The following is a 24,273-nucleotide window of genomic DNA, read 5'->3' as shown; positions in this document are numbered from 1 at the left end:
CTTCCTTCCTTCCTTCCTTCCTTCCTTCCTTCCCTCCCTCCCTCCCTCCCTCCCTCCCTCCCTCCCTCCCTCCCTCCCTCCCTCCCTCCTTCCCAGTATTTTTAAAATGGATATCAGAGAGAGAGGAAGGGAGAGGGAGAGATAGAAACATGCATGATGAGAGAATCATTCATCAGCTGCTCCTTGCACGCCCCCTACTGGGGAGCAAGCCTGCAACCAGGGCATACACCCTGACAGGGAATTGAACCTGTGACCTCCTGGTTCTTGGGTCCACGCTCAACCACTGAGCAACACCGGCCGGGCTGTATTTACGTTTTCTTAAACAATCCTAGGCTTTGTTCATACACATAACTTAACGTTCACTGAATCTGAGAAAACAACTTAGTTTTGAAAACAGTTCTGCTCTATGACACACACAACTGGGATCCATGGAGGGTTTCATTACAGCCGGCTTCACTGGGCAAGCATTGGGGGGGGGGGGGGGGGCGGGGCGGGGAATCCAAATGGATAGTTTTGCTACATATTTCTCCACGTCTTTTCTGTCTTCCTGTCTTATCCTTCCCCTTATTATACATGACTCAGAGGAGTTAGTTCCCCCTGCCTCACCCCTCACCCCCCACCTTCCTCAGCACCCGATGAACAGTGTGTGGGGAAGGAGTGGGCAGATGGGCCCTGAGGACTCGGGGTCCCCGCGGGTGTGGTGGGGGGGAGGGTGTGGCCTGGCCCCTTACTGGTTCTCCTCGGGATCCTGACGGGCGCACTGCTGGCCCCGTCCCCTCCGGCCGTCGTGGCCCGGACGTGGACGACGTAACCCTCCTGGACGGGCAGCCGCAGCTCGGCGGATGTTCGGTTTGTGCTCAGCACCTGCAGGCCGCCCTGGCCGCTCGTCCTGTAGAACACCTGGAACGCGTCAACACACTCATCATGTTGCCGGAGATGGAACTCCCCCCCGCCCCCCTGCCACCCAGCTTAAGTCCCATCCTCAGCTCTCCCTAGCCACGGTCATTGCCTGGGGTTCGCATGTGGCAGGACCATCAACCACAGCGTGTGGGAGGGTTGGGGTCACCTGGGGAGCTGAGCAGGAAGGTGTCCGGGTGGGGACAAGGCCCCCTGCCCTGATCGCGGACACGCACGGAGGACCGGAGCCAATGCGTCTCATTGTGTTTTCTTACATATGTTTGTTGTTGGTGATCCACCCCCGGGGATATTTTTCCACTGATTTTTAGAGAGAGTGGAAGGGAGGGAGACACATTGATTGGTTGCCCCCTGCACATGCCCTGACCAGGGCAGGGCACTGACCAAGGCCTGGGACTCTAACCTGCAACAAGGTCCGTGCCCTTGATCAGAACCATGGCCCGAAGCTCTATCCACTGAACCATGGCCCGAAGCTCTATCCACTGAGCCAAACCTAAGGCTCAAATATGACTTATTGATTATTTTTTTTTTTAGAGAGAGGAAGGGAGAGGGATAGAAACATCAATGAGAGAGAGGAACATTGATCAGCTGCCTCCTACACGCCCCCTACTGGGGATTGAGCCAGAAACCCCGCATGGGCCCTGACCAGGAATTGAGCTGTGACCTCCTGGTTCATATCAATCAATGCCCAACCACTGAGCCACACCAGCCAGGCAGTTTTCATTGTTTTTAAAGTCATCCATGGGTAGCATCAGAAGCAGCAAACTAACACAAACCATTTACAAACATTTTATCCAAAACCCCCACATGAGCAGAATTATTGCACTTTCATTGTATTTAAGGACTCAGACATTTTGGGAACAAGCCTTCTTCATACAAGGCTTGACGTGTGCACAACGCCATTAGGTTGTAGCCAGAAGCCCGACCTCCCTCACTGAGGAAACCGAGCCCAGCTCCCCGGAAAGCCCTGGCGGGAGCCGGAGACCACCACAAACCCCGCCACTCACCTTGTACCCCGTCACTTCCGACTCATTCTCCATGGCTCGGACCTGCTCCCAGCTCAGGAACACCCTGGCGTCCGTGGCGTTCCAGACCACGTTTCCCGGCGGCTGGCTGGGAGCTGGAAGGGAGAGTGAGGGGTTCGCAGGGACCCGAGCTCGGAGGGCACTGTCCCTGGGGCAGAGAAGGGGCCCGGGAGGCAGTGGACCAGGGTCACCGCGGGGGATGCCCAGCGCGTGGGCGGAGCCAGAAAACCTCAAGTGCAAAGCGGACAGAGCCGGTCAACACTCGTTTCTCAGGTGGACACACGTGTCGTCATCAGGGCAGGCACAAACCCAGGACCCCTGGTTCCAGGGGGGCCGGTCCCACCCTCCATCATCCGGCCCCAGAGACAGGATCTGGGAAGAGCTGGAAGAACGCCGTGCAGGCTCTGAGTGCCCTGGTTGGGGTGTGGGGGTGTGGGGGTGTGGGGGTGTGGGGGTGTGGGTGTCGGGGTGTGGGGGTGTGGGGAGTGGGGTGTTCTGTGTGTGGGGGTGCGGTGTCGGGGTGTGGGGGTGTGCGGTGTGGGGTGTGGGGGTGTGGGGAGTGGGGTGTTCTGTGTGGGGGTGTGGGGGTGTGGGGTGTCAGGGTGTGGGGGTGTGCGGTGTGGGGTGTGGGGAGTGGGGTGTGGGGGTATGGGGAGTGGGGTGTGTTGTGTGGGGGTGTGAGGTGTCGGGGTGTGGGGGTGTGCGGTGTGGAGGTGTGGGGGTAGTGGGGTGTGGGGAGTGGGGTGTTGGGGTGTGGGGGTGTGGGATGTGGGGTGTGCAGTGTGGGGGTGTGGGGGTGTGGGGAGTGGGGTGTTGGGGTGTGGGGGTGTGGGATGTGGGGTGTGCGGTGTGGGGGTGTGGAGGTGTGGGGAGTGGGGTGTTGGGGTGTGGGATGTGGGGTATGCGGTGTGGGGGTGTGGGGAGTGGGGTGTGGGATGTGGGGTGTGGGGTGTGGGGGTGTGGGGTGTGGGGATTGGGGTGTGGGGGTGTGGGGAGTGGGGTGTTGGGGTGTGGGGTGTGCGGTGTGGGGTGTGGAGGTGTGGGGAGTGGGGTGTTGGGGTGTGGGGTGTGCGGTGTGGGGGTGTGGTGTGGGGGTGTGGGGGTGTGGTGTGGGGGTGTGTGGTGTGGGGGTGTGGGGTGCGGGCCGTGGGGGGCGATGCCCACTGTCCCAGCGTGTCTGGTTGGTAGAAATAACCTGGAGGCGCCGATGGAATCACTGCTGCCCCGAGGAGGGACCCGGGGGCGAACAAGGCCACCTCGGAACAGACCCTGATGATGGGGAGCGTCTCGTCTGTCCACACACTTAGGCCACCACCTGTCCCGAGGGCCCTGGGACAGAGCGCTGGGGACACCGGCGATGGAAACAGGCGGTCTCTGCCCGAGGGGCCCACGCTCCAGCCCACGCGGCGTGGAGACAGCGGTGACGCAGGCGGGAGCAGAACCACAGCGCCAAGTGCTCGCTGGGGTCAGAGCCAGGAGGCCGACAGGAGTGCCAGCACGAGGGCTGCACTGCCCCCCCTCCCCCCGGGGCTCACGTGGCACTGCGGTGACATCGGAGCAAAGGTCGAGAGGCCACGGGAAGTTTGCCACGTGGGCACCTGCAGACAGGGCTCCCCGGGCGGAGGGCAGAGCCGGGGCAGAGCCTGTGGGAGTGGAGGAGGCGAGGGCGGTAGGAAGCGAGCCAACATTTGGGGGACCTGGTCTGTGTGCAGGGGGTGCCAGGGCGGGGACAGGCTGCGCAGAGGGGGCGTGCCCTGGCCCGAGCGAGGGATGCGCTGGCCGGCAGCGAGAGCGGGGAGCCGCGGGTTCTCCATCAGTTGCGGGTACGAGGAAAAGAGAAAAATCGCGGGTAACGCTGAGATGTGGGGCCTGAGCAACTGACGCCCTGGGATTGGACGTACTGAGACGGGAAGACTGCAGAAGGGACCCGTGTTACCGGGGTGGGCGGGGCATCAAGAGCGCAGTTTTGGGAATGCGCAGTTTGCGATCCCCCAGATGGTCTGGGGATGCGGCTGACCCCGTCCACGCCGAGCGTCAGGGCCCCTGCTGACGGTGCGGGTGCAGAAGGCAGAATATTCGCCCTGCACCTTCGTCCTTGCGATCTCTGGACACGGAATCCTCAGTGTGTTTCTTTCCCCGCAGGTTTCCTCCTCGGCTCCTTTGGGTGGAAGGTGCTCTGAAGAGCTGGCTTTAGGTTGCAAGTGACAGAAACTCATCTTATTCAAGAGGCGACTTCGTGTTTAAGAGAAACGCTCTCGGAAAGCACACACAGTTGGAGCTAACAAATTAAGTGTTCAGAGGAAGCTGCATTCCTTGAGAATCCCTGTATTATTTTCCACGAATAAAAAGAGAGCAGCCACGATCTCTTGTGTGACACAAATCACAATTTTCAGCCGAAAGGAAGTCTGTTTGATTCCTTATAGGACTTCCGGTTGACCTGCTTCTGTGGGTTTCAGCCGCCCATCGAGATGGAATGAGTGGCTCTCAGGCCCACGCTGGGCGCAGGGCTGAGTGAACAGCCAGCCAGCGAGTCCTCAAAGCCCTTGTTTTAGTTCTTGACGCCTGAAGCACGGCGCTTGCTGTCTTTCTGGTGACAATCACAAAAGCCTTGCCAAAACGCGCCATTAGGATTTTGCAGCCAAAGCCACCTCGAAGGTTAGGATGACAGTGAAGGAACCGTAATATCGCCAACAGCTTTAAGAGATTCTGTTTCATGGGTATCGTGGTATGTTTGAAAAATGACTGACACGAAATCTAAAAATTAGCAATGTTCTTTTTATACAATGTTCGGATGATTAGAGATTTTTGACTAGTAAAAATATATTTATTTTTTTTATTGATTTCAGGGAGGAAGGAAGGGAGATAGAAACATCGATGATGAGAATCATTGATCAGCTGCCTCCTGCACACCCCACACTGGGGAGTGAGCCCACAACACGGGCATGTGCCCTGACTGGGAATCAAACAGTGACCTCCTGGTTCATAGGTTGGCCCTCAACCATGGAGCCATGCCAGCCGGGCTAGAGATAATTAAAATCCCTATATTTCCCACTCAATGTAGGACACTTGTCCATGGTAACAGCCACGCCCAACATGCAGACGCCTGATGAAATGTGGAATTTCCGGAGATCTTGTTCCATGGCTGGAATTTCCGTCATTGCACACCTCGTGTGCACAGCAGAGCTGCCTGTCTCAGATCGCCCTCCCGGGTCCTGGGCACAGGGTAGAGTCCCAGTAACCTGGTGCTGAATGAGACACGAACATCCGTGTCAAAGGAAAGGGCACCCAGAGGGCAGGACTGGGTATGGGTGGCTGTCCCACGCCTTCCCCTGTGACCTGGGGACAGCCAGGGACTGCATGCGCCTCGGTGCCCTCTCTCTAAGTGGAGAATTAGGGAATTCGATGCTTGAGACGTTCACAGAACAGTGGAAGCGTCAGCCGTTAAAATCATAATCGTGCCCGGCCGATGCGGCTCAGTGGTTGAGCGTCGGCTTACGAACTGGGAGGGAGGTCACGGTTCGATTCCAGGTCAGGGCACATGCCCGGGTTGCGGGCTCGATCCTCAGTAGGGGGCGTGCAGGAGGCAGCTGGTCAATGATTCTCTCTCATCATTGATGTTTCTACCTCTCTTTCCCTCTCCCTTCCTCTCTGAAATCAATAAAAATCTATTTAAAAAATAAAAAAATCATAATCACTATCCTTATTGTTCCCTGCAGTTTCCACATTAGACTGGGTGCTCATGTACCATCGCTCAATCATGAAGGGTTTTGCTTATCTTTATTTTTTCAGTCACCCTGTTTTATTTTTATAAACTTAACTTTATTATTGAAAACAGTACAGTGGTTTCTGCTTCTTTTTAAAATTTTGCTTCTCTCCTTGTGCATGGGCCACCATATGCCTGTTGATTTATAACCAGCCCCTCCTCCGGCCGGGTCAGTGCACCGAGTCCCTCGCTGGTCCCGGGATGGTGTCTTGTGGGTTTTACAACCACCGTCTCCTACCAAGTACTCACATCAATCCCCACATCAGGGGAAGAGCCGGGTAAACCTGCTGGCATATATATTTGCAATCAGAACTTTTGATGGACACCGTGCTTTGAATATGTAATGATGTCTATTAAAATCTTACTAATTCAGAATAGGTGTTGGGAATACCAAACACACATAATGATGGTATTTTCAGTTTACTTGCAAACCCACATGCTCTGTGGTCTAACCCCAGCCTGGTGCTGGGAATAAGAGATCGGGTCACGCTTTCCCTAATTATTAGTGAAAGATAAAATTTAATTACATGTTAGTTGGCTGCCTATACATGTATGCTGCCCCGGGGATGAAAAGAGCGTGTTGCTAAACTTTCGCAATCTCATTGTCCCGGCAAGTTGTTACCCAAACTCAGTTTTCTACAGAAGATGCAAAGACAGACATCTGAATATCCTTGGCCCAACCGACGGAAATTCATTAAAATCCGAAGTGGTACAATGATGCTTTGTCTACATTTTAAGTTATCCGCCACATCGGCCAATGACATTCAATCCTATATGCTTGGTGTCCTTAGTTCTCATACAGACCCGGGAATTCCGTGTGAACACAGAAACCCACCGAGGAAACTGGCCGTCAAGCCACACGGCCTCTTTCCCCGAGAGCCGGGGAAGCAAACGCTTACTGAGTTAATACATGATGGAAATAAACTAAGAAAAACAGTTTCTGCAAGTGTAAGGAGTGCGCCGTGTGGAAAAGCGAGTCCTTCCTCACCCCCTTCCCCATCTGTCAGAGAAAATGGGTTCGAACTGGAGGGTGTGTCTGAAGCACTTGGGACGTAGACTATTCCTAATGGTTAACAGAGAGCTGTGAGGTGACAAGGACGGCTGTGAGGTGACAAGGACGGCTGTGAGATGAGAAGCACGGCTGAGAGATGACAAGGACAGTGTGAGGTGACAAGGACAGTGTGAGGTGACAAGGACGGCTGTGAGGGGAGAAGGACGGCCGTGAGGGGAGAAGGACTACAGCCATTCAAATGGCTGTGTGGCTAGAAAGGACCAGCCAATACAGATCCAATACCCTGTGCACTCCGTCTGGTCAAAACATATGTGAACCCAAAACACGGCACCGTGGCTCTTTCTGCTGCCTCATTCTTTTAAAAAAATATTTTTATTGATTTCGGAGAGGAAGGGAGAGGGAGAGAGAGAGAAACATCAACAATGAGAGAATCATTGATCAGCCGCCTCCTTCAAAGTCCCACACTGGGGATGGAGCCCACAATCTGGGCATGTGCCCCGACAGGGAAATGAACCTGGTTCACAGGTTGACACTCACCCACTGAGCCACCCGGCCGGGTCTGCACCCTCGTTCCGACAGTGACGGGACTCACGCTGGGTACCTGTGCGTCCCCGCGAGCACGCTAACAGACTCGGCTCAGGGCAATGCTTTCCCTGGTGAGGTTTAAGCATCTCACCTGGACCCACCTCTGAAGGTAACCTTTTACTCTACGTCGCCATCTTTCAAACACCGTAGGAGAGAGAGGAAGAGAAATCGCCCCCGATTCCTCGACATGAATGTTAACTTTCTCACACTGGTCAGAAACCCCAAGCCCAGGACGTTGGTCAGAGTTGCAGAGAAAAGTGGACGTACTTGACTAAACACCTCACACAGCTTTCCAAACGGGGCCGTGCCCGCTCCCCGGGGTGGCACCCTGCCGGTTTGGGGGATCACGAAAATGCGCGAGGCTCTGTGTTTGCAGGGGCTGAGCTGGGCTGGCTGCTGTGGCCCGGCCACCTACCCACACACACAGAAGCTGCCATTCCGGGTGCGAACTCCCGCCGCCCCCCACCCAACACGCAAGATACCTACGCGTCTTCTTGGTGGTGGCATTCACGGTGGCGCTGAAGGGCCCGGCACCCGCGCTGTTGTAAGCCCGGACGGCTGCGTGGTACACCAGGTGGCTCCTCAGGCCGTGGAGCCGGGCCGCCGTCTCCCCCGCCACCACCTTCACTCTGCGCGGCGAGCCCTCCTCTCCACTGGTCCAGTACCGCACCTGGGGGCCGAAACACGACAGGTGCCACCTTCACGCCCAGCGGCTTTCACTAAAGTGGGCGCTCTGATGGAATTCCTCGTTTAGACAAGTATTCACAAAGTGCCTACTGTGTGCTGCACACAGTGGGGCTCTGAGCCATGGAGGCTCAAGGAGGAGACAGTACCTGAAGGAAGGAAAGGAGGTATTTGTCTACAGGTGCCCAGGCCACCAAGAAAGGAAGAACGGGAGCTGAGGACCAGCCTGACGGCATGGACGTCCCCTGAATGCAAACCAGACAGGCCGATCTCACCCTCGTGTCTTGATCAATCCTTCTAAAAACTGTGCCCGCGGGGTCCAGTTCCTTTTCTATGGCTATTTTTCCCTTTTCTACCCCAACTAATGTTATTTTTATTCAACTTGTTGAGCTCATTTCAATATCCCTGGATATTCACATGGGACCATGTGCTGGTAAAATGTCAGTGAAAGCCAGATGCTACCTAGGACTTCATCCTATCTAATAAAAGAGTAATATGCAAATTGACCATCACTCCAACACACAAGATGGCTGCCCCCAGGTGGTCAAAGATGGCTGCTCCCATGTGGACACAAGATGGCCGCCACAAGATGGCCAGCAGGGAAGGGCAGTTGGGAGGGACCAGGCCTACAAGGGAGGGCAGTTGGGGGCAATCAAGCCTGCAGGGGAGGGCAGTTAGAGGTGACTACGCTGGCAGAGGAGGGAAGTTGGGGGAAACCAGGCCTGCAGGGAAAGGCAGTTGGGGGGGACCAGGCCTGCAGGGGAGGGCTGTTAGGGGTGACCAGGCCTGCAGGGGAGGGCAGTTAGGGGTGACCAGGCCTGCAGGGGAGGGCAGTTAGGGGAAAACAGGCTGGCAGGGGAGTAGTTAGGCATTCATCAGGCTGTCAGGGGAGTGGTTAGGGTGTGATCAGGCTGGAAGGCAGAAGCGGTTAGGGGCAATCGGGAAGGCAGTCAGGAGAGGAGTTGGGAGCCAGCAGTCCTGGATTGTGAGAGGGATGTCAGACTGCCTGTTTAGGCCCAATCCTACTGGGATCGGGCCTAAACAGGCAGTCTGACATCCCTCGAGGGGTCTCAGATTGGAGAGGGTGCAGGCTGGGCTGAGGGACACCCCCACTCCCCGTGCACAAATTTCGTGCACTGGGCCTCTAGTTGTTAAAAAGACCTACAGGGACGGAGCGAGGGATGTGGCCGCCTCCAGGCCGCAGCTACCAAGAGCAATTACCTCGTAGCCGAGGAGATGGCCGCTGCTCAGCTTCCAGGGGATGGCGCTCCAGGACACCTCGATTTCCGAGGAAGACAGGCTGTGGGCCCAGACGTGAGCTGGAGCCGCTGTAGGTTCTGCTTGGGAACACCAAACCAAAACACAGTGTTGGCAGGAAACTGTAAAAATCTACTGAAGTCCTTATTTTCAGAGAGCTGGTTAATACATTTGAAAATTCATAGACTACTCAGTAAAAAAAACATGTAACATCATGAACCGTATGGTGAAAACAGATACACTGGCCCACTTCCGTTCCTCAGGGACAGAGGACATCAGAGCCACGGCATCTCCTGGCTCAGGGGCCACGGTAGCCTAGGCAACCAGCTCCTGCCCCCCCCCCCTCTCCAGGCCCAGCTTGTCTCCCTCCTCCCCTCTGTCTTCTCTACCCACCACCATGCCTTACTGTCACCTGCAGCTCTTGCTGGGAGCCCCATGTGCCCACAAATGCTACTGATTCTTCTTCTTCATTTTAAAAATAATTTTTTATGGACTCCAGAGAGGAAGGAGAGGGAGAGAGAGAAACATCCATGATGAGAGAGAATCATGGATCGGCTGCCCCCTGCATTCCCCCTATTGGGGATCAAGCCTACACTCCTGGCATGTGCCCCGACTGGGAATTGAACTGGGACCTCCTGGTTCATAGGTCGATGCTCAACCACTGAGCCACGCCCGTCAGGCTGATCATCCTTTTGTGACTTTCCAAGGTCAAGGGCTCCAGAGTTCATTCATCCCAGAAGCATTTAGCGAGCACCTTCTCCGGCCCAGGCCCTCGCACACACACACTCGCACACTCACATGGAGGGTGGGCCCTCTGGAAGGTGTAGACACACATGCACAGTCCCAGGTACCCCCTGTAACAGACAGTCCCAGGGAGGGATCCTGGTTTCCCAGGCCCTCCTCCCCATCTTAGTCACGGCTCTGAGAGGAGACTCCTCCCCGAGAATCCACTTCTTTGTTAAACATCACAGCTCCCCACCACGGCCGACCAATAGAGACAGATTCCTCAGAGATGCTTCTCCCAGGAATGCCAATGTTGGTTTGGGAAGACGAGGAGAACTCGGGGCAACTCGGGGCCTGCGGTCAGTCTGGGTGCCTGAGGCAGCCCGTCCGGGCCCCAGGGCATCTCTGATGAAGACCCCCCAGAGGCTTTCTGTTTAGCCCCTCCTTGGACTCAGTGAGAGATCCCAGTATGTTTCCAGTAAGTCCGTCGCCTTTTTCATAGACAGGTACCAGCTGTTCCTGACATTTGCAACTGAAAGGCCTTCACCCAAGTCCTCAGTGGAGGAGAATGAGAACAGGAGGAGAGTGCGGGAGGCGGGAGGGGTAAGGCGTGTCTGCCCCCTCCTGGCGGCCACCCCGGGGTCCAAGGTCCAGGGTGCGGAGGGTGGGCAGGCTGGGAGCTCCCCGGTCGACTGCCATCCCTCTCTGGCACCCCAGACCAGCGCGTGTCCTGAAAACCCCAGCAGGCCTTGCAAACGGGGTCTGGCTGTGACTATAGAAAAGCTGTTTCTTTTGCGAAGATGTTGGTGATACATGTTTGCTTCCTACTCCTTGGGAAAGGAGAGGATCACAGAGGCGGGGCAGAAAGAAAACCTGAGTGACTTATTGCTTTCAGGCACGGCAGCTCGGCCGCCTGGGGAACTGGCCGCAGAGGAGACCCTGTGAATCTGTCTCCTGAGCTCAGAACCGTGCAGAGCTGAGGCCCCGGGTCAAAACCCTGGCTTGGGGCATCTGCACGGATTTGGGCCCATTTACTCATTTTCGTCAGCTTCAAGGGAAATGAGAAATCATAATCACACCCACAGGTCTTTCCTCCTGGAACACGGCACCAAGGTAACGCCCGGCCGAGGGTAGCAGTCAACTCCTGTTAACTCAGGAGAGAGTGCTCAGCGGCTGCTGACCTATGAACCCGCAATGTCACAGGTGTCTCCTCCGTCAGCGTTATTTTCTAAACAGGTACAATATCTGGGCAGCAGGTGGGCATAAAGAAAGGACGAGCAATGGGTTGGGTCCCAGTCCCAGTGGGATGTGATGCATTGGGCCACAGCTCGAAGTGGCACCGTCACACCTGCCCACGGTCATGCCCTGACCTCCCCTCCGGTGGATCGACTTTCTCGGTCGTGGGAACCTGTGCCCCTGGAGACGAGGGCATTTCCAGGAGAACATAGTAAATTGTCTTTTTTCTTTAATCCTCACCTGAGGATGTGCTTACTGATTTTAGAGAGAGAAGGGGAGGGAGAGAGAGGAAGAGAGAAACATGGATGTGAGAGAGAAACATCGATCGGTTGTCTCCCGTACGCGCCCCAAGCAGGGACCGAACCTGAAACCTGGGCATCGTGCCCTGACCAGGAATGGAACCTGCACACGGGACGAGAGGAAGCTGTCACAGCCGGGGCTCAGGATGTCCCCATAAACAGACCTGTGACCGGCCGTGACGTCCGCTCACCATCGGCCGAGTCTCCACATCACGTGGGCACCTTACCAGGTCCCCGACCATGGCTCCGTGAAGACATGTATCTGAGGCCACAGAGAACCCCCAAACCGGGCCGGGGCCTCGGCTGGGACCCGAAGCACAATCGCCGTGTGTGTACCTTCCTCGGCCGAGAACACGGTGGCCACGGGGCTGAACGGCCCTTCGCCCTTGTTGTTGTAAACGCCCACTTTCACTTCGTACGGCGCGAAGGGCACGATGCTCTCGTTCCTGAACACGTATCGTGGGGCGTCGGGGGACGTGACCACGGTCTGGATCCAGGTGGTGACCCCCAGGGGGCGGAAGGCGACGACGTACCCAAAGCCCTCGCCGTTCTGCAGCTCCTCGGGGACCGGCTGTGAAGGAGAGAGCTCCTGTCACCTAGGGGACCAAGGCTGGGTGTGTGCTGCTGCCAGACCGGCCTGCAGGGGGCGCCCCAGGGAGGAATCCACACAGTATGGAGTGGGTGCTAAGCCAAGGGGAAGCACAGTGGGACCCACGTGGGCACTTTCACTATGAAATTTTCCAAAGCTGTTCACGTGTCTGAGCATCTTGTAGCTCCGTCTGAGTTCTGAATGATGATGATGATGATGATGATGATGATGATGATAGTAAGGTGAATAACCACATCTCCTATGCCAAATAAATATCACCTTATCCCTCACATCGACTTTATGAACAGAAATCACACATGGATATGATAATTAAGTGCAAAACCATAGCATTAGAAAAACAGGAAATAAAAACACGTACCAACTCAAAGCTACATTTGGGTCACATCAAAAATTCCTACTCCCATCCCATCATGATCTCGACTTTTAATGTTTTTCAACGTCTTTAAATCATAGAGACAATGCTAGTGCCTTCTGCTTCCAATGTGCTCATTAAAATTGTTCCTAATGATGACATCAAGCAGCAGCTGAGAGGACAGCCAGGCAGCCAGCACCTTCGGCATCAGGGGCGCGTCCCGGGGGGGGGGGGGGCGGGTGTCCCTCACCAGCGAGCGCACAGCTGCTCGGGATGCTGAACGGGCAGCTGGGGGTCAGCAGCCAGGACCTGACTCTCCCCCTGGGTTTCCCACCCCGATGACCTCGGGCAAATTATTTAATAACTCTACGCCTTAGTGTTCTGTCTATAAAATGTCACAACGATGCAATTGTTAAAAATATGAAAAATGCTAGGAACAGTGATTAGCCAGCCTGAGCTTTAAAAGCATTAGCCTCCTGGCTGGCGTGGCTCAGTGGTTGAGCGTTGACCTAGGAACCAGGAGGTCATGGTTCGATTCCCTGTCAGGGCACATGCCCGGGTTGCAGGCTCCATCCCCAGTAGGGGGCATGCAGGAGGCAGTCAATAGATGATGTTTTCTCTCATGGATATTTCTATTTCTCTCCCCCTCTCTCTTCCTCTCTCTGAAATTAATAAAAACATATTTTTTTAAAAAAAGTGCCGGCTGCCAGCAGGACCCCAACAGCCCCCCTAACATCCCCCCGCCAGGCCCCGGGGACTGTGAGAACAGCAGGGCCCTGAGGGGCAGATGCAACCCAGACACTCACCTCCCAGGTTATCACCAGTTCGGACCGGCTTCCGCCTCCCCCACTGACCTCGGAAGGAGGCACTTCGGGGGCTGTGAGGTTAGAGAGACAGAGGTGAAACCCTACCGGCCTTTGGCAACGCGTGCCTGAAAGAAGATGCGATCTTGCTCGTTTTGCATAACTGACATAATTTGATCACAGGCACATTCTGCACACACGTGTGTGCATATATGCAATGTATTTCTCCGGGTATGTACACAGCGGGCCCTCGTGTTATGCACGTGTTTTTCTCAGTGAACTCCTGCACTGGTTTGGCTCCGTGGCCTGGAGTCCGCAGTGCACAGAGGCAGAGCCGGCCGCACGCACTGACCCGCAACGTGCTGCACAGGGGGCTGAGCCTTGTCTTTATTCACAGGGGTCCTGGCACCAACCCCAGGGGACACCGAGCTACCGCTTAAGTTTCTGAGAGTCTGACTGTCACATGTATGAGGGTCAGTGCCCCTCACCCCCACCTTGTCCAAGGGTAAGCTGTCTATTTCTTTGGGGGGAATAGGGACATCGTTTACATTTGTATGAAATGATCAAGGTTTCAACCTGTCAGAAAAAAAATGGACTCCGTCTGAAGGTCTGTCAAACAAGGAACGTGCTTCACCAGGAATGATAAAAGGACGACAGAACGACGGCTTCACATAAAAATGCCTGCCCGGAAGCCTCGAGGCCCCTGATGAGCTACTGACCCGCACACGGGCACCAGCTTTCTCGCCGCCACTGAGAGCCTGTGCTGAGAGAGCCCCAGGACGCGGCGAGAATCCGGGGTCCCCGCGGCGGGTCTCGTTCACAGCAGCACCCACCGCACCAGGAGGCGCTCAGCCCCAGGGGACGCTCCTTAACATGCCAGGTGAGAAAATGAATGAGCACCAGGCAGACGTGGTCCCCGTGGCCCACAACATGCAGGTCTGGCATCAGTGGTATCTGCATCGCCCCGTGTGAGGCAGCGTCACTCAAGTTATGGGAGCGGGTGCCATCACTCCGATCCTGGCTTAGAACCGACATGGACACACGGGTTGTGTTTAAAACACCGTTTTGCGGAGTATCGCCCTCGTATTACAGAATATGACAGGGAGCCGTTACGTCCCCTCCGATGCCTTGATCACGGGACAGGATGCATGCTTTTCTCATTTTTAGCTGTGACGTGAGGATACTTTCAGAATTGCCAAATAGTCGTATGGTTCACACGAACCGTTCCCCGAGGTGGGACATTCTAGCAATGATTCTCTCCTGGCTGAATCCTAAGGGGCCCAAGGTCCCTCCTCGTGCACTGTTTGAACTCATTCGGTTTCCTGGCCGCCGACTCCGAATCATCATCATCCCCCCGTTCTTCAGGGCTCCTTACAAATGAGAACGGCACTTCCCTGCTAACAGGGTGACGATGTCAGCGAGTAATTATCACCATAAGTGACAAGACCAGAGCCACTCAACATGCATTAGTGGACGCCGACAATGCACTGGGCGCTGGAAATGTCAGGATGCATCCGAGGCACGTTCAGGGGAGTCTTTCTGACAAATGCCGTCCGGCCAGTCCTGCCGTTAAAGACGGGGGGGTCATTGCACCCATGGGTCACGGAGGCCGGTCCCCTGCTGGCCGGGAGACCAAGGCCAAGGGAAATGCAAGCTCGCACCCGGGGAAACCTGCCAACCCGTTACTCAGGAAACAAAACACTAACCTGCCTCTTCAGTTCTTACTTTTTCTGAGGGCAAACTGGGTTCTCCACCTCCGATTTTGTTGCTGGCTACAACCCGAAATTCGTACTCCACCCACGGGTTTAACTCGACTACAGTGGCAGTGTGTGTTTTCCCATCAATGACCTCGGGCACTACAAAGAGCAAGTCAGAGAGGTCAGAGTCTGCGTGGTTCGGTGCTGACTGGCAACCCACGGACAGGTACCCACAGCATCGGCCGGACCCCTCACCTGTCCTGGCGGCCTGCCAGCCCACGGAGAAAGGCGTCCTCGCCTGGACGGAGTAGGCGGTGATGGGGCTGTGGCTGTCGGTGCCTTCTGTCCAGGACACCTGGGCTGTTGTGTCTGTGATCTCTTCCACCTGCACGTTTGCTGGTGGCCCGGGGGAACCTGGGAAGGCAAGCAGGAGTAGCTAGGCCACACGTGTCACCCTCGTTTTCCGAAGGGAAGAGCATGTCACATGACCACTGGAACACCGCCAGAATCCTGATTTCAAAGGCACTTACAGAAGTGCCTTTATTACAGGCAGCCATTTACCTGTAATAAAACCGCCCCCCCACCCCCACCCTTCTGTTGTTAGGCCTTAAATCCGACTGGAAGGCAGTCATTCCAAAATCGGGATGCCTCACAGCGGCACATGATTCCTGCTTTTGAGTTCCCGTTCAGAAGGATTTCTGCACTTTTTCAAACTCAATGTCCTTTGCTTTGGGCGGGGTTCCCACTCCTGCCACCACTGGGCACATCTCAGTCGTCCCAGCAGGTCACGTGGGCTGCTTTCTCTGGGAGACATGAGGGTCATTTCAGCCCAGCAGCAAATCAGCACCTTGGAGAGCAGCTCAGGTTGTCTAGGCATTCAGGATGATACTGATTCTTTTGTAGTTTCCATACACATGCACACACATGCACACACAAAACACAATGCACATGCATGTCTTCACACACCACACATGAACCCACACTCATGTACACACATGTACAGATGCACACGTGTGTGCGCGCACACACAACTATTCCCTTTCATATTAAACTTGATCACTGACTTCACTACATGCTCACAGCACATCAGCTGAGCAGCTGCTGTGCAAAAGCTGTACAGAGGGTGGAGTTGAAATTTTTATGTCTTTGAATTTGCACCCATCCTTACTGTCACATTCTCAGGGAGCAGGGAACGAGTCAACGATAAAATCGCACGCTCCTCTGCCCCCTCATCCTGGTTTAGCTGCAGGGAGACAGGCCCAGGGAAGAGGTTCAATAAGAAACACGGTGGCATCGGCGTTTACCTCTCACTACAAGGTCAGCGGCCGAGGAGACACTGTCCACCGCACTCTGCACCACACAGACGTACTTCCCTGCGTGCTTCAGCTGGATGTTCCTGATCATCAAATCGCCCGATGAGCTCTGTGGGGATGAACACGTAATGAGCATACTTTTATTCTGCAAACCAAACCCTCGCGAAGGCTGTGGCCCAGGAGGAGACCTGTGTCAGAGAGAAGAACACGTGGGGGAGATGAAGCCGACACCCCAGAACGTATGGAAATAGGAACGAGAGGGTGAACACCACACAGGAAATAGAGGGGAAACCACGCAGGAAATAGAGGGGAAGCCACGCAGGAAATAGAGGGAAAACCACACAGGAAATAGAGGGGAAGCCACGCAGGAAATAGAGGGGAAGCCACGCAGGAAATAGAGGGGAAACCACGCAGGAAAGAGAGGGAACACCACCAGGGCTGCAGACAGACTTCCATGGCTGAAGACCAGCTTTCCTCCGGGCATTTATGTTTCAAAAATAAATGAGGGCAGAGACCATGGTCTCAGAGTCTATTTCCTCCCACCAGGTGACACTTCTCTTTATCTCCAGCTCAGCACCCGCTCATGCTTTTCTCCGCTTCCCACCTGTGTGCAAATCTCCTGGGAAGAGGAGGGAATGCGTGGCTCTCGGGGGGGGGGGGGGGAAGGGGGAGGGAAGGGGGAGATTTGGGCAGCCGGGCTTGCTGGAGCTTTTCGAGCTTATGCACTTTCCCCCAAAAGGTGTGCCGGCTTTTTGTAACGGATGAATATTGCATATGCAGCATTGTCCCCATGACAAGGGGCCGAACGGATTGAAAGCTGTGAGTCTGGGTTTTCATTTTCTGAACGGCCCCTCTCCCTCCTGAAAGACCACTCTGGAAACACTCGGGGTAAAAGACAAGCAGACAGACCGTCCCCGTATTCACGCCCATGCTGCCGCGGGCACACGATCTGAGGGCAGGGCTGTTACGTGACTCCTTCTCACGCAGCAGGAGACCAATTTGCTGAATTGCGTGTGCTTAAGGGTCATGTCGCCATGGAGGGCTTAGTGGTTTGTGCAGAACATTGTTACCAAGGCACAGGTCCAGACCCATTCACAGGCCACGAACCGGCCTTTAGACAAAGACCTGAACTGCCGAGCGATGGGATTCCTTCCTGAAACCTCGTGTTCCCGCTCCCCGTCTCTTGTGGGGCGATGGCTTCATGCCTCCCGCAGAACCTACACCGAGCAGGCAGCGGAGTGACAGCGGGTGAAGTTCTCACAGCCCTCACTTGGTGAGAAACATCAGTGAGGAGACCAGACTTCCGAGACGGGATAAGCCCGACGGTCGGAGACGGATGTGGCGGTGAAATCGTACTTAACTGAGGCTAGGGTTCCAAACATCTCCCCTTCCTTCGCTCTTCAAAGATTACCTGCTGCCCCGCCAGTGTGGCTCAGCGGTTGGACGTTGACCTATGACCCAGAGGTCACGGTTCGATTCCCAGTCAGGGCACATGCCTGGGTTGTGGGCTCGATACCCAGTAGGGGGTGTGCAGAAGGCGGCCGATCCATGATTCTCTCTCATCACTAATGTTTCTCTCTCTCTCTCTCTCTCCCTCTCCCTTCCTCTCTGAAATCAATAAAAATATATGAACAAAACAAAACAAAACAAAAAAAGGCCACCTACAACCCAGGTATGTGCCCTTGACCGGGAATCGGACCTGCAACCCTTGAGCGCACCAGGCCGATGCTCTAACCACTAGGCAACACCGGCCAGGGCTGACAGACATTTCCTGAGCATCACACTCCCGCTGCTTTTCCAGTCTACACAGCACAGGAAGGAGGGGCCACTCACCCGGCCGACCTGCTCCAGGTGAGAGCCGTCCTTCTGGAAGTCGGCAAGCGCCCCGTTGAAGTACCAGGTGAACGCGACGTCCAGCAGGGGGTCGTGCCGCACCTGGCAGGGCAGGACCACGCTCTCGCCCACGGACACGTCCATGTTCGACGGCGCCACCGTTATTCTCGTGGGGTCTGGGGGCCGGGGGGTGGGATCAGGTTTTAAGCCAAACACCAGCATTTTGTTTCCATGAAAGCGACATTCCTAGGCCGACTGCGCATCTAGCCTAGACCAGTGATGGGCAACCTTTTGAGCGTGGTGTGTCACACTTCGCCAAAAAACTGAGCATAACTCGGGTAGTGTGTCACTTTGAGGAAAAAACTAACTCCAAGACTCTAGTCGCAAATGTTTCATCCTCAGGAGCAGCAAATATTTCATCCTCGGCATGCGGACGCGTGTCATCAAAAATGGCTACGCGGGTCAGTGCTGACACGCGTGTCATAGGTTCGCCATCACTGGCCTAGAGTGTGCGTGTCTGCCCCGGCTCACCGCCCCATGCCCGCCGAGTTTCAAGTGGCTTGCAGCTTTCTCCTTCCACTAATTCCCTGCTTTCCCTCCCCACTGTTTGTGTTCTTCCGACCTCAGCGAGGAGGTCAGCCTCCCAGGGCAGCATCTTCATCTGTGCTGATGATGTGACCTGAGGACCGGCACGCAGTAGGTGCTCAGGTTGTCCTTAAATGAGTAAATCAGGGGTGGGGGGCCCCTTTTTTCTGCCAGGGGCCCTGTGGCTACTTATAACATCATTCTGGGCCACACAAAATCATCCATTTAACAATGAGCCGGCTCAATCTGGCCAAACATTTCATTCACTCACCCCTCAGGCCTTGGCAGGGCCCGACCAAATGATTTCGTAGGCCCTCGTCAGCCCTTGGGCCAGACATTCCCCATACATGAACAAAATAAATGCACAACTCTAAGTGACTTTTACTGATAGCAAGGACCCTCCCATGGTCCTGAACTTCTCCAGACACCCTCAAATATTGGAAAAGACAGAGAGGATCCCAAAGACCTCACAGAGCACAACAGCGCGACGTAACGCAGGTCACCAGCACAGTGACCCGCGGCCCGCCCACGTGGGGACCCCACCTGTGACGACCAGGCGCGTGGAGTCGTTGGCCGTCCCGAACTGGTTTTCTGCAAAGCAGGTGTACGTCCCAGCGTCGGCCTTCGTCACATTGGCTATGCTGAGCCCTCCATCTTTTAGAAAAGAAATTCTAAAGGAAATACAAATTCGACAAATAAATGGATAGCAGTCCCATTTCCCCCCAAATAAATAGCAATCTTTCTAGCAGAAGTGCTGCCTTACGCTAGTACTTCTGAGGTGTTCTTGGAAATAAAGGTAAATGGAAGTAAAGTTTCCATCCCCCGGGAAAGAGGACTGAACTGCATTACCGACATGGCACCGAAATTTGGGAGATTCCAACATCAAATAAGTGGGAGATATTTCCCAAACAGGCAGGTGTGGCAGGTCCCTCGTGCCGTACCCTCACCAGTTTGGAGAAAATGAAAAGTAGGCGGAGACTATTTTCCTTAAATCCAGAAGGGGATCTGAGAAATAAGGAACCCACTGGCCTTTCATTATGAAGCTGGGAGAAGCATATTCAAGCCAGGAAAATCCAGATTTAAAAAAATATACATATACATATATATCTATATATTATATATATTATATATATTATATATATTTCAGAGAGAGGAAGGGAGAGGCAGAGAGAGAGAAACATCAATGATGAGAGAGGATCATGGATCGGCTGCCTCCTGCACGCTCCACACTGGGGACCGAGCCCACAACCCGGGCATGTGCCCTGACCGGGACTCGAACCCACCAAAGGGTTCTCCCCTCCCTTTCGTCGGGGAGGCAGAAAGGAGAAAACTGGCGGAGAAAAGTCTCAAAGGGGGAAGCATGAATATAAACACGTGACCCACTCCGAGGGCGAATCCCACCGGTGAGAGTATTCTGCCCTGACCCCCACAGAGACCAGCACTGACCCGTAGCTTCCATCCATAAACACGACCTGCCACGACTGATACAGAAGAGGGATTTGCTGGAGGTGTTAGTAAGCGAAGGAAGCGGGGAGATGATGTCGGGAGGCCTCGGGGACATTTACACAGGAAGCTGGGCCCCACCCTGGGAGGGTGGCGAGCGCCGAGACCCGGGACCCATGTCGCTTGTGGAATGACCGAGAGTTCAGTTTACACGGACGCTTCGGGCTGGTGCCGGAGAACAGCCAGGCGATTACAGCCGTCTTCCCGTGCGGAGACGGGGTGACGGGAACTTTCCGGACACAGAGGGACCCACTAGGAATGTTGGGAGAACAGGAAATCCCCTGGGCACGAACCACGGGTTCTTCCAGGAAGTTCTAAGAGACATGCTGGGCATTTCCCGGCCTACACACAGACGCCCTTCAGGAAACGGAGGGAGGGACTGCGGCTCAGCAGCCAGCCTTCCCTAACCCGCACGGCCCCCAGAGCCTGTGGGCGACATGGCTCCCTAAGCCAGTGGTCAGCAAACCGCGGCTCGTGAGCCACATGCGGCTCTTTGGCCCCTTGAGTGTTCTAACGCCACTTCTTCAGAATAGACTCGCCCAGGCTGAAAACCGACTTCTGCGCGTGGGCCACGAAGTTTCAATCGCACTGTACGTGCGCGCCTGCACGTGGCATTTTGTGGAAGAGCCACACTCAAGGGGCCAAAGAGCCGCATGTGGCTCGCGGGCCGCGGTTTGCCGACCACTGCCCTAAGCTTTCAGGACATGCTTTCCGCAAAGGCCAGGGCCAAGAGGCGGGGCGCCGGGCGAGGCCCCGGCGTTAACCGTGGACTCATGAACTGAGCGTTCAGGAGGAGGCTCTCCAGCTGGCTCTGAGGAGCGGCCAGCTCCCCACACTGCCTCTGCGTCCCCCTGTACTGGCCTTCCCCTTCCATCGCCAAAGGAGTGATTTCACTTAACCTCGTGCATCTGCGGACGGTGTGGGATGCTAAAGGTCATTGCCCTCATCTGCCTGGAGGGCCCGGGCCGCGCTTCAGCAATGGCATCGCATTTACGACCCTTACGAAGCCCTGTTTGTTTAGAAAATACACCCTTGTCTTGGCAACATTGACCCGAACTTTGGCCACAGCTGAGCATCGGTAACACCACCGTCTGATTGAAGCTGGGAAACGTGTGGAGCCGGCCGCAGGGAGCCAGGGATCCTGAGGCCGTGGCTGCCCCGCCGGGCTCTGAGCGTCGCTGTAGTGGACTCGGGGCGAGTGGCACGGACAGGCTGCCCTATGCCTCGCAGGAGCGCACCTCAGCGGGGGGCCCCAGGAGGTGGCCAGTACTCAGCACGGTGCGGGAGGCCACGCGGAGATCTGCACTCCGTCTTCTGAGCATGTACGTGTTGTCCATTCTGTCCAGGCAGCAGACACCGCCTCCTCCAAACTGGGGAGCCGGACCCGCCCCGGGGGAGGGTGGACAAGACCCCACTTTCCCTCGAGGCCCTGCTCCGAGAATCAGGTGGGCTTTCCCTACACACTCATCACACGCTGTCACATGACACGCGTGGCAGAGAACCGCAGGAGTGACACGGAAGGAAGACCTGTGAGCCCCGCCCTTGGGCTTGGGAAGGGGACCCCGGAGGTAACACGGAGCGGGGCGTGGAGGAGAAGCCGGGTTTCCTAGGTCGAGAAGAAGCTGCAGCCCAGACGCAGTGAGCGCCCAGCTCCTCCCTCCTTCCTTCTGGCGAGAATCCAGAGGCAGCACCCCGCCCTCCCGCAGTGCATCCTGGTGGAGTGACAACAGTCACTGTTCCCACTTCCAGAGAAAGGACCTGCTTTTCCTTAAACATACTCGCACGAAAATGCAAAGGCAGTATGCCGTGACGCCACAGGTTTCTACAACTGCATGACCATGTTTTTCTTTGCATTTTCAGGGAGGGGGTGTTGGGCTGCTCGTGGGATTTGGGGCTTCCACACCCCAGTTCGTAAAACTTGGATGCTGAGCCTGGATACAGAGTAACGTATCAAGTTTGAACAAGAAACTGGTGTGAAGTAGACGCATTAACCGGCTCTCCCTACGGGAATCATAGCATCGGCCTTAACTTTTATAATCCATAAAGGTCGTATTTGAAATATGGATTTAACCACCGCATGACGGCCTGCAAAATGCAGCTGATGCGATTTTAGAAACCACTTGAAAGCAGCGATTTCTTTAATAATATTTGGGTAGAATTTATTAAGGTTTACATAAAGGAAAAATTGATTGTTGTAAAAAAAAATTTCGAAAGGTCTTTTCTCATTGCTCATCCCTTTCATTTTGAGCCCAGTCCTGTTTCTTACTCTTAAGTATCTGGGCGACACGGTGGAAAAGGTGAGTATTAAAAACATCAGCAGCTGCAGGGCCTGCATGGGAGACCCCATGGGAAAGCCGCCTGAGTAGGTGCCTCACATAAACCACTCCAGTGTTCCCTGTGCGACTCGGGGCCCGGAGGTCAGGAAAGGGGCGTCCGGGCTGTGAGAGAAATGGGGCAGGGACGGCGTTGGGAGCAGTTTGCCAAAAGGAAACCCTGTCCTTTCCCTGCCGGTCCGGGGAGACAAGGTGTTCAGCCAACCGCTTGCTAAGAACGGGTGCCAAGCAAAGGGCACCAAGCAGAATGACGAACCCGGCGACCTAGGGCTTTCTGGCCCGTTTCACAAGCAGAGGGGACACCGAGACGCAGGGCTGAGCGACTTGTCCCACACGTGGCTGCTCCTCTCTCTCCACGGGCTGACGTTAAATCAAAAAAGCAAATAAAACTTGCCGTTAGCTTTCCCCGGCCCAGGGAGGAAGGGGCATGGTGATGAGCACGCTGCATACACACGCAGGCCTACACCAGAACGACACGCATACGCACACAGACACATAAGCAGCCTGTGCTTGTCAGGGCGGAGGTTCAGATTCTGCTCCGGAGGGATGTCCCCGAATGGATGCCCCAATGCGTCCCCAAGAGCAAAGGAGACCTGCATTTCTCGAGCTTTTACGGGACCTGAAGCTGCTCACGAAGGCGGGATGAGACGAATGTAAAGCTGCACGTAAGGCTTTAAGGAAATTCAGGCATCTGCATGCAGTCTTAGGGAGCCTCGTGGGTGTGCAGGTCTGAGCTTGAACAAATGCATGAGCCTGTGTAACCACGTCACAACCCAGTCCTAGAAGAACCCCCCCTCCCCCCGCCACCCTGTGACCCCGATAGTCACCCTCTCCACCCACTCTTGGCTCCATAAGCAGGGACTGCTGTTCTCTGTCCCCAAAGCTGTGCCTTTTTCAGGAATGTCACAGACATGGCACCCCCAGCACATAATGCTGACGGCATTTTAACAGCCACCTGCTACCTATATGCAAAAAATACACGGAAAATGGGTTAATACGTTTTATAAACACTGTCGGCATCATGGTCACTAATATTCGGGAGAAATCTTTACCACTGCCTCCTTTTAGAAGCATTTAAGTTTCTACATTAAATGCTGCATAGAACATAAAACCATTTTAATGTGTTTAATTAGAAATAACGGGCCATCCTTCCACTCGCCTCTGAATGAAGGCCGTTGCAGTAAAGCATCTACCGTGATAAGCAACAGCATTCAGGTGAAAGCCCCATTAAAAAAAAATTATAATTGGCTAATGCATTTTAAACGCTACCAAGGGATACGGGAAAGCTCAACATCCTTTAAAATGTGCCAATGGGAGGCTTCTTCTTGCTGACGGTGCCTGTTCTCATTGTCCGGGGCCTTTTTCAAGTTTACTTTGCTTAAAGGAGAAAAGTCCTTCCATTTCCATTCCGGTCTTGGAAATGCGTGGGTTTGAGGAAATGGGTAAACGCCGCAGCTCGGAGATGCTGAGGTGTCCTGAGACCTGGGGCGCTCGGCGGGAGGGCGTGTGGGTCAGGCGGCGCTAGGCTCAGAGCGCGCGCTTCCTGCGGGGAGGGAGCGGCACTTCTTCTCAACAGGGGGTAGCCCACCGAGAAAATAAACAGCAGGAACATCCCCAAACAAAACAAAACAACTTCGCTCCCTGTCGACACCGGTGATTTCAACGTTTAGCGCACCTGTCCACCAGGTGAGTCACGCTGACCTTTGACTTGAGTTGACTTAATACGTGCATTACTTGTACATTGT

The 24,273-nt window shown here is 55.0% G+C and overlaps 1 protein-coding gene across 1 annotated transcript in view; it reads right to left on the bottom strand.

Annotated features, from left to right (window-relative positions):
- Positions 1–24,273, bottom strand: part of CNTN3 (contactin 3) — a gene marked incomplete at both ends in the record, with an annotated part of 87,740 nt that overhangs the window by 313 nt on the left and 63,154 nt on the right. Inside the window, 11 exons of the mRNA XM_079794624.1 lie at positions 732–900; positions 1,923–2,035; positions 7,787–7,970; positions 9,206–9,321; positions 11,836–12,070; positions 13,268–13,338; positions 14,971–15,120; positions 15,217–15,375; positions 16,266–16,383; positions 18,108–18,283; positions 19,236–19,363. Coding sequence (XP_079650750.1) covers positions 732–900; positions 1,923–2,035; positions 7,787–7,970; positions 9,206–9,321; positions 11,836–12,070; positions 13,268–13,338; positions 14,971–15,120; positions 15,217–15,375; positions 16,266–16,383; positions 18,108–18,283; positions 19,236–19,363 — 1,619 coding nt within the window. The remainder of the gene's footprint in view (positions 1–731; positions 901–1,922; positions 2,036–7,786; positions 7,971–9,205; positions 9,322–11,835; positions 12,071–13,267; positions 13,339–14,970; positions 15,121–15,216; positions 15,376–16,265; positions 16,384–18,107; positions 18,284–19,235; positions 19,364–24,273) is intronic.

The sequence above is a fragment of the Cnephaeus nilssonii genome, assembly GCF_951640355.1.
Source record: "Cnephaeus nilssonii genome assembly, chromosome: 17".
Classification (NCBI taxonomy): domain Eukaryota; kingdom Metazoa; phylum Chordata; class Mammalia; order Chiroptera; family Vespertilionidae; genus Cnephaeus; species Cnephaeus nilssonii.
This window is presented reverse-complemented; position numbering and strand designations above follow the sequence as displayed.